General features: G+C 59.6%; 1 protein-coding gene across 1 annotated transcript; it reads right to left on the reverse strand.

Annotated features, from left to right (window-relative positions):
- Positions 1-593: 593 nt before the first annotated feature.
- Positions 594-12,973, reverse strand: CHRNE (cholinergic receptor nicotinic epsilon subunit). The gene is given in 14 exon segments (XM_065416951.1): positions 594-749; positions 1,374-1,504; positions 1,634-1,835; positions 3,082-3,196; positions 3,561-3,675; positions 4,012-4,234; positions 4,236-4,292; positions 4,295-4,399; positions 4,401-4,509; positions 5,527-5,682; positions 10,761-10,870; positions 12,144-12,188; positions 12,559-12,698; positions 12,922-12,973. Coding segments are annotated over 14 exon segments (1,716 nt in total).
- Between the last annotated feature and the right edge of the window lie 313 nt (positions 12,974-13,286).

The raw sequence follows: 13,286 nt of genomic DNA on the forward strand, positions 1-13,286 counted from the left end.
CTGCTCTGGAGTTGGGAGCAAGGAAGCCACAGGGCCCATCTACACTAGCCCAGCAGGTGCTGTGACTAGAGCTACTTCCAAAGAGCTGTATCCCCAGAATCTCCTTGCTGGTCTGGAGGGGAGAGTCATAGGGCTGAGATGCAGCTGTCTCTGGGGTGGGATGTGGGGGGCTGGTCATACAGGGATCCCTCACATAGTGCCGAGATGCGTCTGTGTGTGGGGTGGGAGGCGGCTGTTTATACAGGGATCCAGTGCTGAGATGCTTCTGTGTCTGGGGCGGGACGGGGCAGCTGCTTATACAGGGATCCCTCGCCCAGTGCTGAGATGCGTCTGGGGTGGGGCGTCCCTCCCCCGTACCAGCAGCATTTCTGAGCCCAGCTCTGTAGCGGTGCCTGCAGCTGCTTGGGACAGGGGGCAGTGGGTAAAAGTCGAGTGACTTCCCCAGGGTACGTCTGGCCCTGGGACAAGCCGCTAGGGGATGCTGTGCTGCAGGGAGTGGGGCAGGGGGCTCCCATCCAGACATCGCACTCGCCCGCATGGCTACCTCATTGTGTGTCGATACCCCTGCGGGTGAGGGCAGGGCCGGGTCCCGGCTACGGGTCCGGCTGCAGGGGGAAGGGGTTGTCTGGCACCTGGTTGAAATGCCCCATGAGGAAAATGCCGAGGGTGCCGATAGTGAAGAGCAGGATGGCGGCACAGAAGCACAGCTTGTCAATCACCTTCCCGATCAGCACCCAGTTCTCCATCTCCTGCGCGGCAGAGAGAGGGGCGTCAGGACGCCTAGGTCCCCTGCGCTTGGAGGGGGGGGGGAGAGGAGAGGCGGGGCCTGGGAGCCAGGACGCCTGGGTTCTCTCCCCGGCTCTGGGAGGGGAGTGGGGTCTGGTGGCTAGAGCAGGGGGGGCTGCGAGACAGGACTCCTGGGTTCTCTCCCCGGCTCTGGGAGGGGAGCGGGGGCTGGTGGGTTAGAGCAGGGGGGGCTGCGAGACAGGACTCCTGGGTTCTCTCCCCGGCTCTGGGAGGGGAGCGGGGGCTGGTGGGTTAGAGCAGGGGGGGCTGGGAGCCAGGACTCCTGGGTTCTCTCCCCGGCGCTGGGAGGGGAGTGGGGTCTGGTAGCTAGAGCAGGGGGGGCTGCGAGACAGGACGCCTGGGTTCTCTCCCCGGCTCTGGGAGGGGAGTGGGGCCTGGTGGGTTAGAGCAGGGGGGGCTGGGAGCCAGGACTCCTGGGTTCTCTCCCCGGCTCTGGGAGGGGCATGGGGGCTGGTGGAATAGATTAAGAGTCAGAATAGGAGCTAGGACCCATGGATTTTCCCCTGTAGGGGGCTCCAGACCCAATCTGCCCCCCAGGTGCTGGGGCAGGCTGGTGTGGGACTCACCGCGCTGCTGGCATTCTGCTCTCTCGTGGTCTCTGTGATGAAGTTGCAGGCCTCCACGCACGCCCGGATCTCAGGGGCTGCGCTGGCCAGGTTCTTGTACAAGGTGCTGGTGACGCCGACGTCCACCCCGTCTGCAGAGAGAGGGGGCGGGGCAGAGTCAGGGACCCAGGAGTCCTGGCTCCGAGGATTAACACTAACACGTTCCCCTGGCAGTGGGGTGCCAGTAGCCAGCATGCGGGGAGCGGGGGGTTGTTTCTCACCACAGGCTGGGGTCCTGTTGAGCCCATGGCGCTGGCCCTGCCGCTCAAAGAGGATCTCACTGCGTGGCTTCTTGAGGATGTACTCCTCGGCTTTGAGCATGATGGCGAAGGAGCTGCGCCGCCGGGTGGGGGGCGCAGCCCAGGGGTCCCCCGTGGGCTCCAGGGCTGAGCCCAGGTACCGTGGCAGCACCTCTAGGAACACCTGGCGGGGGGGGGGGAGGGGGAGAGATAGAACTGGAAGGGACCTCGAGAGGTCTAGTCCTGTCCCCTGCACTCGTGGCAGGACTAAGTATTATCTAGACCAGCCCTGACAGGCGTTTGTCCAACCGGCTCTTAAAAATCCCCAATGATGGAGATTCTACAACCTCCCTGGGCAAGTTATTCCAGCGCGTAACCCCCCTGACAGGAAGTTTTTCCTAATATCCAACCTAAACCGCCCTGGCTGCAGTTTAAGCCCATTGCTTCTTACCCTGTCCTCAGAGGTTAAGAAGAACAATTTTTCTCCCTCTTCCTTGTTAACAACCTTTTATGTACTTGAAAACTGTTCTCATGTCCCCTCTCAGTCTTCTCTTCTCCAGACTAAACAAACCCACCTTCTTTGTCAAAATCAAATCTAGACCAGCCTCTCCCCTACTAGCTGTCTCCACCTTCTGAAAGAAAAAATTGTCTCCGATACATTCCAAGAACTTGTTGGATAATCGGTGCCCTGCTGTGTTGTTTTCCCAACAGATGTCTGGGGAGTTGAAGTCCCCCATCACCACCCAGTCCTGTGCTTTGGATGATTTTATTAGTTTAAAAAAAAGCCTCATCCACCTCGTCTTCCTGGTTAGGGGTCTGTAGTAGACCCCTACCATGACATCACCCTTGGTTTTTACCCCTTTCATCCTTACCCAGAAACTTTCAACAAGTCTGTCTCCTATTTCCAGCTCAACCTCAGTCCAAGCGTACGCATTTTTAATATATAAGGCGGCAACACCTCCCTTTTCCCCCTGCCTGGCCCTGAGCAAGCTGTACCCATCTGTACCAATATTCCAGTCGTGCGTATTATCTCACCAAGTCTCCGGGACGCCAACTAGGTCATAGTTGTGTTTATTGACTAGCATTTCGCATTCTTCCTGCTTATTCCCCATCCTTCTCACATTAGTCTACAGACATCTAAGATACTGGATCTAAGGGTCCCGGCTTAGCCCTTGGACTCTTCCCTGCCCTAAGCCCCCGCTCCCCCGGCCAGGATTGGTCCTCTCCCCAATCCCTATTCCCCCTTTGGTTGGTTCTTGGTTCTCCAATTTCCCTCCAAGGCTGGTGCCCCTCACCCCACATTCCCCCTGGCACCGATCCCCAGGTCTCCAGCCCCACCGCCCCCCGAGCACTCCCTCCACCCCCAGCCCCCTGACACTTCCCCCCAGATCCCCCTCATCTCCCCACTGTGCTCTGCCCCCAACGCTCACATGTTTGAGTTGCTCAGACATGCAGTGGGTGTTCGGCGTTCGCAGGGAAACATTCAGCACAATGACACAATTCATCACGATCAGCGTCGCCACCCCCATGACGAACATCAGGTACCTGCCGGGGAGAGATCTCGGGAGTCCTGGCTCCCAGCCCCCCTGCTCTCACCCACCAGCCCCCACACCCCTCCCAGAGCTGGGGAGAGAACCCAGGAGTCCTGGTTCCCAGCCCCCCCTGCTCTCACCCACCAGCCCCCACACCCCTCCCAGAGCTGGGGAGAGAACCCAGGAGTCCTGGTTCCCAGCCCCCCCTGCTCTAACCACCAGCCCCCACTCCCCTCCCAGAGCCGAGGATAGAACCCAGGCGTCCTGGTTCCCAGCCTCCCTGCTCTAACCCACCAGCCCCCACTGACTTCCCAGAGCCGGGGAGAGAACCCAGGAGTCCTGGTTCCCAGGGAAGCGGGATGGGGGGTGTCACTCACTTGCCAATGAGGGGGACGCTGAGCGAGGTCTCTGGGATTTTTTGGGCGATGAGGAAGAGGAAGACAGTTTGAGCCAGCAGCACTGAGATGGAGAGGGTGCATTTCTGGCCACCGGCTGCCAGGGGCAGAGAACAGGGGTGACATGGGGCCGTTTGGCTTCCCTCCGATATCCTGCTATGCCCCCTCCTGCCCAGGGCCTGGGGCTTTCTGCCCTGGGGCCCCCCAGAGAGGGGCTGCCAGGAGAGATTGGGGTTCATGCCCCTATCGTTTGCTCCTAGTGCTAGCAAATGTGTCCCCCACGTGGGTGTGGTAGGGAGCATCTCTCCTTGTCCTGTGGCCGGGCGGGGTTTCCCTGTGGCCAGCTAGGTCTCTTTGAGGCCAGGCAGGGCATCCCCGTGGCTGGGAGGGTTTCCCCGTGGCCGGGTGGGGTGTTTCCCGTGGCCGGGCTCACCTTGGGCGGGCAGGAAGTAGACCAGCACGACGAGGGAGGAGATGAGCACGCAGGGCACGATGATGTTGATGACGTAGAAGAGGGGCTTGCGCTGGATGATGAGCGAGAAGCGGATCTCCTGGAAGCCGAGCGCCTCCCGGCCCAGCTCTGGGTGCAGCACCTTCCGGGCCGGCCGGTGCCGGATCGCCCACTCCCCGTTCTCTGCAGGGCGGGAGGCAGCGGGAGGCAGCGGGTGCTGTGGGGAGCACACCCCTGCCCTTCGGGGAGACCCCCACTGGGGGGGGGACCTGGCAGACATTTGCCCCTGGGGGGAGCTGTGGCAGACACCCCCTGCCCCCTTGGGGGTCTGTTCAGGGGGGGCTGGCAGACACCCTCTTTCCCACCCCCCCCATACCTGTGAAGGCGGCGGGGTCTATATCGATCTCGTCAAAGGGGCGGGCCGTCTCCTCATTGATTGAGAGCTGCAGTTCAACCTCGTTGGCGCTGTACGTCTGGGACCTGCGGCCACATGGGGGGTCAGCAGGGGCGCCCTCTCCTTAGGGTCAGCCCTGGCACTGGGCGAGGGGTCCCTGGGTAACCGGCCGCCCCGCCCCAGAGGTGGGCGCGTCTCAGCACTGGGCAAGGGGTCCAAGTGTAACTGGCCGTCCCGCCCCAGAGGTGGCCGCGTCTCAGCACCGGGCGAGGGGTCTTTGGGTAACCAGCCGTCCCGACCCAGAGGTGGGCGCATCTCAGCACCGGGCGAGGGGTCCCAGTGTAACCGGCTGTCCCGCCCCAGAGATGGCCGCGTCTCAACGCCGGGCGAGGGGTCTTTGGGTAACCGGCCGCACCGCCCCAGAGGTGGCCACGTCTCAGTGCCGGGTGAGGGGTCCCTGTGTAACCGGCCGCCCCGCCCCAGAGATGGCCGCGTCTCAGCGCCGGGCGAGGGGGCCCTGGGTAACCGGCCGCCCCGCCCCAGAGGTGGGCGCGTCTCAGCACTGGGCAAGGGGTCCCAGTGTAACTGGCCATCCCGCCCCAGAGGTGGCCGTGTCTCAGCGCCGGGAGAGGGGTCTTTGGGTAACCAGCCGTCCCGCCCCAGAGGTGGGCGCATCTCAGCGCCGGGAGAGGGGTCTTTGGGTAACCAGCCGTCCCGCCCCAGAGGTGGGCGCGTCTCAGCACCGGGCGAGGGGTCCCAGTGTAACTGGCTGTCCCGCCCCAGAGATGGCTGCGTCTCAACGCCGGGCGAGGGGTCCCTGGGTAAGCAGCCGTCCCGCCCCAGAGGTGGCCGCATCTCAGCGCCGGGCAAGGGGTCTCTGGGTAACTGGCTGCCCCGCCCCAGAGGTGGCTGCATCTCAGCGCCGGGTGAGGGGTCCCTGTGTAACCAGCCGCCCTGCCCCAGAGGTGGGCGCATCTCAGTGCCGGGCGAGGGGTCCCTGGGTAACCGGCCGCCCCGCCCCAGAGGTGGGCGCGTCTCAGCACTGGGCAAGGGGTCCCGGTGTAACTGGCCGCCCTGCCCAGAGGTGGGCGTATCTCACTCACTGGAAGACAAGGGAGCAGTTCTGCCAGTCGAAGGGGAAGTAGGTGACTTCGATGGCACAGGTGCTGCGGTAGATGGCGGGGGGCAGCCAGTACATGGCCCCCCCAGGGTACACCAGCACGTTCGCGTAGTAGGCAATCTCAAACTGCCCGTCGATGCTGTGGGGGGGGTGAGAAGGGAAAGGGGGCATCAGCAAGGGGGCCCCCCCAAAGTCCCTGCAGCCCAGACACTTCCCACACTTCCCTTGGTGCCCATGAGACACCCTCATATATTGACACACCAAAGCCTGTGCACCTCAAAAGATCGGCACCCACCCCAACCTGCCCTGTGGCCTGAAGCCTTCATCTCAGTGGAGAATCCAGCTGGGGGAGACCCTGACTTTTGGCGACATCCCCGGAAAGACTTTTCTGTGGCCGGGCTGGCTTTTGGGATACCCTGAAAGGGGTGGACTGGGATGCGTGAGGCTGAACCACTGAAGCAGGGACAGACCGAAAAGGGGTCGGGAACGCCAGGGAGGGGGACACCAGCCGCACCTCTGCCGACATAACCCAATCGCAAAAAGGGCGTAGTCTGACTTTAACCCAAATCGTCAGAACACGTCTAAATACATCTAGTCCAGCCCTCTACACAGAGGCAGGACAAAGTATTATCTTCTAGACCGTCCACCACAGGTGTTGGTCCAACCTGTTCTTAAAAACCTCCAACGATGGAGACGTCACGACCTCCCCAGGTCATTTGTTCCAGCCTTTAACCACTTTTTCCTAATGTCCAACCTACACGAAATCATTTAAGAAGATATTGAACAGAACCAGACCCAGGACAGATTCCCGGGGGGACCCCGCTCGTGATGCCCTTCCAGCTTGACTGTGAACCGCTGATAACTACTCTCTGGGAACGGTTTTCCAACCAGTTGTGCGCCCACCGCCACATGTACTCAAAGATCGTCACAGACGGCTCAGACCACTTCAGCCCGTTTCTTGAGTATCCCAGGATGTGTTTTGTCAGACCCTGCCAACTTGGAGATATCGGACTTGTCTAATTAATTTTTAACTTGTTCTGCCCTTATGTTAGCCTCAGATCCTTCCTCCTTTACACCGACGTTCACTGTGTTAGTCGGCCGGTCACCGCTAACTGTTTGGTGAAAACAAAAACAAAAAAGGCATTTAACACATCGGCCACTGCTGCGGTTTTTTTATCATTATCTTTCCCTCCTCAATGAGTAACGGGCCTACCCTGTCCTTGGTCTTCATAGAATCATAGAATATCAGGGATGGAAGGGACCTCAGGAGGTATCTAGTCCAACCCCCTGCTCAAAGCAGGACCAATTCCCAACTGAATCATCCCAGCCAGGGCTTTGTCAAGCCTGACCTTAAAAACCTCTAAGGAAGGAGATTCCACCACCTCCCTAGGGAACCCATTGCAGTGCTTCACCACCCTCCTAGTGAAATAGTGTTTCCTAATATCCAACCTAGACCTCCCCCACTGCAACTTGAGACCATTGCTCCTTGTTCTGTCATCTGCCACCATTGAGAACAGCCGAGCTCCATCCTCTTTGGATCCCCCTTTCAGGTAGTTGAAAGCAGCTATCAAATCCCCCCTCATTCTTCTCTTCTGGAGACTAAACAATCCCAGTTCCCTCAGCCTCTCCTCGTAAGTCATGTGCTCCAGACCCCTAATAATTTTTGTTGCCCTCCACTGGACTCTTTCCAATTTTTCCACATCCTTCTTGTAGTGTGGGGCCCAAAACTGGACACAGTACTCCAGATGAGGCCTCACCAATGTCGAATAAAGGGGAACGATCACGTCCCTCGATCTGCTGGCAATGCCCCTACTTATACAGCCCAAAATGCCGTTAGCCTTCTCGGCAACAAGGGCACACTGTCGACTCATATCCAGCTTCTCGTCCACTGTGACCCCTAGGTCCTTTTCTGCAGAACTGCTACCTAGCCATTCGGTCCCTAGTCTGTAGCTGTGCATGGGATTCTTCCGTCCTAAGTGCAGGAAGTCCTCTTGCTTGTAACGTAGTTGTAAAATGCATTCTTGTTGTCCTTTATCTCCCTAGCTAGTTGAGTCTCGTTTTGTGCCTTGGCCTTTCTAATTTTGTCCCTATCTGTTTATGTTTTTTTTTTTTTTTTTTTTTTTAAATAATCATCCTTGGTAATTTGACTGAGTTTCTGCTTTTTGTAGAACTCATAAGAACATAAGAACATAAGAAAGGCCGTACTGGGTCAGACCAAAGGTCCATCTAGCCCACTATCTGTCTACCGACAGTGGCCAATGCCAGGTGCCCCAGAGGGAGTGAACCTAACAGGCAATGATCAAGTGATCTCTCTCCTGCCATCCATCTCCATCCTCTGACGAACAGAGGCTAGGGACACCATTCTTACCCATCCTGGCTAATAGCCATTTATGGACTTAGCCACCATGAATTTATCCAGTCCCCTTTTAAACATTGTTATAGTCCTAGCTTTCACAACCTCCTCAGGTAAGGAGTTCCACAAGTTGACTGTGCGCTGCGTGAAGAAGAACTTCCTTTTGTTTGTTTTAAACCTGCTGCCTATTAATTTCATTTGGTGACCCCTAGTTCTTGTATTATGGGAATAAGTAAATAACTTTTCCTTATCCACTTTCTCAACATCACTCATGATTTTATATACCTCTATCATGTCCCCCCTTAGTCTTCTCTTTTCCAAACTGAAGAGTCCTAGCCTCTTTAATCTTTCCTCATATGGGACCCTCTCTAAACCCTTAATCATTTTAGTTGCTCTTTTCTGAACCTTTTCTAGTGCTTGAATATCTTTTTTGAGGTGAGAGACCACATCTGTACACAGTATTCGAGATGTGGGCGTACCATGGATTTATATAAGGGCAATAATATATTCTCAGTCTTATTCTCTATCCCCTTTTTAATGATTCCTAACATCCTGTTTGCTTTTTTGACCGCCTCTGCACACTGCGTGGACATCTTTAGAGAACTATCCACGATGACGCCAAGATCTTTTTCCTGACTCGTTGTAGCTAAATTAGCCCCCATCATGTTGTATGTATAGTTGGGGTTATTTTTTCCAATGTGCATTACTTTACATTTATCCACATTAAATTTCATTTGCCATTTTGTTGCCCAATCACTTAGTTTTGTGAGATCTTTTTGAAGTTCTTCACAATCTGCTTTGGTCTTAACTATCTTGAGTAGTTTAGTATCATCTGCAAACTTTGCCACCTCACTGTTTACCCCTTTCTCCAGATCATTTATGAATAAATTGAATAGGATAGGTCCTAGGACTGACCCTTGGGGAACACCACTAGTTACCCCTCTCCATTCTGAGAATTTACCATTAATTCCTACCCTTTGTTCCCTGTCCTTTAGCCAGTTCTCAATCCATGAAAGGACCTTCCCTTTTATCCCATGACAGCTTAATTTACGTAAGAGCCTTTGGTGAGGGACCTTGTCAAAGGCTTTCTGGAAATCTAAGTACACTATGTCCACCGGATCCCCCTTGTCCACATGTTTGTTGACCCCTTCAAAGAACTCTAATAGATTAGTAAGACACGATTTCCCTTTACAGAAACCATGTTGACTATTGCTCAAGAGTTTATGTTTTTCTATGTGTCTGACAATTTTGTTCTTTACTATTGTTTCAACTAATTTGCCCGGTACCGACGTTAGACTTACCGGTCTGTAATTGCCGGGATCACCCCTAGAGCCCTTTTTAAATATTGGCGTTACATTAGCTAACTTCCAGTCATTGGGTACCGAAGCCGATTTAAAGGACAGGTTACAAACCTTAGTTAATAGTTCCGCAACTTCACATTTGAGTTCTTTCAGAACTCTTGGGTGAATGCCATCTGGTCCCTTTTTTGAGTTATGCCCCACGCTCTGGGCCAAGACAGGGCCGGGGTCATGTACGATGAAGCAATCTATTGCAGAGCCCAGTTGATTAAGTGGAAGGAATCCAAACGAATTTGCCGCCGCCGCCCGTGAGATGGGATGAATTCCACGGGGGTGGATGCAGGGAAGTGGGGCTGAAGAGTCCTCAGCCATGGGACAGCTACGTAACCAGTATCTCCCGCAACACAGCAGCAAAGAAAGACGGGAACATGTCCGTGGCACACGAGCCACTTGCAGAGACGGTTCTGCTTGACTTTCGGTGTGGCCGTGGGGATCGTACTAGCAGCCGCAGCGAAGGAAGTGGACGGAAAGTGACAGAGCCGAGGAAGCGGCTGTCTGAGCTATTCGACAAGCTGCGACCGAACGAATGGCAAAGCATGGCACCAGCCCAGATACCAGCCGTGGGAATCTGGCCACATCGGCCGTGGGGTCACCTGAAAGCAGCCACTGCAAAGGACGGAGGCCGACCGCTCTGCGCCCAGAAAGTGGCCTCGTCTCAACTCATTTGGGAATCGCAGCGAGAGCGTTGAATGAAAGCAGCGGCCGCTGGCACAAGCAATCAGTAGCCAAGCTGCCGGTAGCACCAGGCCCGAGCTGTGGGGATCCAGGGTCCGGTCCCTGGCCCCTCTCTAGCTTAGAGGGCTCTCGAAGCCGGACCCAAAGGAGCCCCACGCCGGGTGGCTGGTGCCAGGGAGTGGGACACGGGCTCGGCGGCACCTGCAGAACAAAGGTGTGGTTGCCAAGTGGCCTCTGGCCCCGGGCAGCAGCCGGGCGGAGGTTTGGGGGCTCGCGGTGGGGATGGGGGGCCCTCCGAGCACCCGGATCGATCCAGCTGAGCCAGGCTGCAGGCCTGCCCCGGAGCGGCGGGACTGGCCCAGACGGCATTTCCGTGGACTGGCCGGGTAGCTGGTGAGAGCAGGAGGAAAACAACAGCTCCGGCCAGGCAGATAAATCGGTGTTTTATAACCGGGCAGGGAGGGGAGGGGGGACTTATTATTCGTAAAAAAAACAGAAACACTTTCCCCTCGTCAGGCCGTTCTGCGAACGGTGACGTCAGGCGCGGGCCAAACACACTCAGGCCCCCCTGCACCAAGACCACCGACCCGTTAGCGAGTGGGGCCAGATGCTGGCTCGGCTCACGATTAACCGCTGGTTCTCCGAGTCACGGCCCTGTCCCGGGTTCGAGGAGCTGGAGCTGGGACCACCGGAGACAGGAGGGTGGACGTTTCCCGGCCCTCTCCCCGAATCTCTCAAGGTCCCCGAGACCCTAAGTCATGCAGCTCCCCCCACAGCCTCCCTCCCCCCACAGCCTCGGGGCGTCGGCCAGGCCCCCCTCCCGGGTCTCACTTGTTCTCCAGGACGATGTCCGGCAGCCAGACCATGTCGGAGGGGACGCGCAGGGAGCGGATCCCTTCAAACTCACTGTTGCTATAATTCAGCCGATAGTCCACCCATTCCTGGGGGCAGAGAGACGGGGTGAGGCTGGGGGACCCCCTGCACCCCCCGCCACAGAGCTGTGTGTGAGGAGCCCAGGGCTGGGACAGCAGGGGCTGCGGGTCGGGAGTGACGGGCACCGGCAGAGCTGGGGGGGGCAGGGCTGGGCTGGCAGGGGCTGCGGGTTGGGAGTGAGGGGCACTGGCAGAGCTGGAGGGGGGCAGGGCTGGGACAGCAGGGGCTGTGGGTCGGGAGTGACGGGCACCGGCAGAGCTGGGGTGGGGGGCTGGGCTGGGCTAGCAGGGGCTGCGGGTTGGGAGTGAGGGGAACCGGCAGAGCTGGGGGGGGGCAGGGCTGGGCTAGCAGGGGCTGCGGGTCGGGAGTGAGGGGCACCGGCAGGGCTGGGGGGGGGGGCAGGGCCGGGCTAGCAGGGGCTGCGGGTCGGGAGTGACGGGCACCGGCAGAGCTGGGGTGGGGGGCTGGGCTGGGCTAGCAGGGGCTGCGGGTTGGGAGTGAGGGGAACCGGCAGAGCTGGGGGGGGGCAGGGCTGGGCTAGCAGGGGCTGCGGGTCGGGAGTGAGGGGCACCGGCAGGGCTGGGGGGGGGGGGCAGGGCCGGGCTAGCAGGGGCTGTGGGTCGGGAGTGAGGGGCACCGGCAGAGCTGGGGGGGGGCAGGGCTGGGACAGCAGGGGCTGCGGGTCGGGAGTGACGGGCACCGGCAGAGCTGGGGTGGGGGGCTGGGCTGGGCTGGCAGGGGCTGTGGGTCGGGAGTGAGGGGCACCGGCAGAGCTGGGGGGGGGGCAGGGCTGGGCTAGCAGGGGCTGCGGGTCGGGAGTGAGGGGCACCGGCAGGGCTGGGGGGGGGGGCAGGGCCGGGCTAGCAGGGGCTGCGGGTCGGGAGTGAGGGACACCGTCAGAGCTGGGGGGGGCAGGGCTGGGCTAGCAGGGGCTGCGGGTCGGGAGTGAGGGGCACCGGCAGGGCTGGGGGGGGGCAGGGCTGGGCTAGCGGGGGCTGCGGGTCGGGAGTGAGGGGCACTGGCAGAGATGGGGGGCAGGGGATAGTAGCTGCCCCCCTGCAGGACAAGGTCAGTCGCCAGAAGGGGGGATTAGTGCGGGGGGAGGGAGCAGCTGGGAGCCAGGACTCCTGGGTTCTATCCTCAGCCTCAGGACGTAAGTGCAATGGGGGGGGGGGGAGAGACAGGTGAGCTCAGAGTCGGGGGTCACTTGAGGGCATCAACAGGGAGTCTGGGGGGGCCTGAGTGGGGCAGGAGACCCAGTGGGGGCGAGGGGTTACTCACAAACTTTATCCAGACATTGGTGGTCAGAGTCTCCTCCTTTTCATTCTGCAACAGGATGGAGACAGTCAGCGTGGTTTTGGGGGCAGCAGGGTGGGAGCGAGGGATGTACGCGGGGGCTGCAGGTCGGGTCGGAGGAGGGGGCGGCGGGGCGGGAGCAGGGGGCGGCGGCCGGGCCAGATGTGGGGGTTGTGGGGGGCGCCAGCCGGGCTGGACGTGGGGGCAGCGGGAGCAGGTTGGGAGTGAGGGGCGCTGGGGTGGGAGTGGGGGGCAGCGGGGCCAGTGTGGTGGCAGCGGGGGACGCCGGCTGGGCCGGGCACGGTGGAGTGGGAGTGAGGGGTGCTGCGGTGGGAGCAGGGGGTGGTGGCCGTGTTGTACTCAAAGATTTCTCTACAGCCGGACGCGGGGGGCGTCTCACCAGCGAGATGAGGTTGGTCAGTGTGAGCATTATCTGCACGGGCACCGTGTCGTCGGGGCGTATCACTGGCCGCGTGTTCTTGTCGTAGTTGGCGAAGAGTTTCTCGTAGAGCCGCAGCTCCTCATTCCCGCCCGGGGCCCCTTGTGGGGCAGGCAGGGGTCAGGCCCGGGTGTGTGGGGAGCAGCTGCCCCCAGCCCTGCCCTCCCACCACCTTTGTGTCCCCCACCTGCCCCAGTCCTGGTTTAACCCCTCCCGATTATCCCCCAGCCTCCCCCCCCCGTCGGGGAACCAGGGCCTGGATCCATCGGCCCCCCACAGATGTCAGGGCCCCCAGAGGGCTCAGGTTTCTGCCACCCAACTTACCACTGACCCCCACACACAGTAGGGCGCAGAGCAGCAGCCCCAGGCCCTGCATCGCGGCCGAATCCCCCTCCCGGCCACCGCTGATTAAATAGGGGTAAGTTATTTTGAGGTTGATTCCGGCTTCCGGGGTGGGACGGACACTGGATCTCCTGACCCCCCCGCATCCATCGGCATCAGGTCACTTTCACCTCCCCCCCTCTCGCTGCACCTGTTCCCCCCCATCCCAGAGGCTGACAGGCCAGAGAGCATGTTAGAGAGAGAGCCCGACCCACCAGCCCCCACCCCCCTCCCAGAGCCGGGGAGAGAACCCAGGAGTCCTGGCTCCCAGCCCCCCCTGCTCTAACCCACCAGCCCCCACTCCCCTC

Source organism: Emys orbicularis, chromosome 15, assembly GCF_028017835.1.
Source record: "Emys orbicularis isolate rEmyOrb1 chromosome 15, rEmyOrb1.hap1, whole genome shotgun sequence".
Lineage (NCBI taxonomy): Eukaryota > Metazoa > Chordata > Testudines > Emydidae > Emys > Emys orbicularis.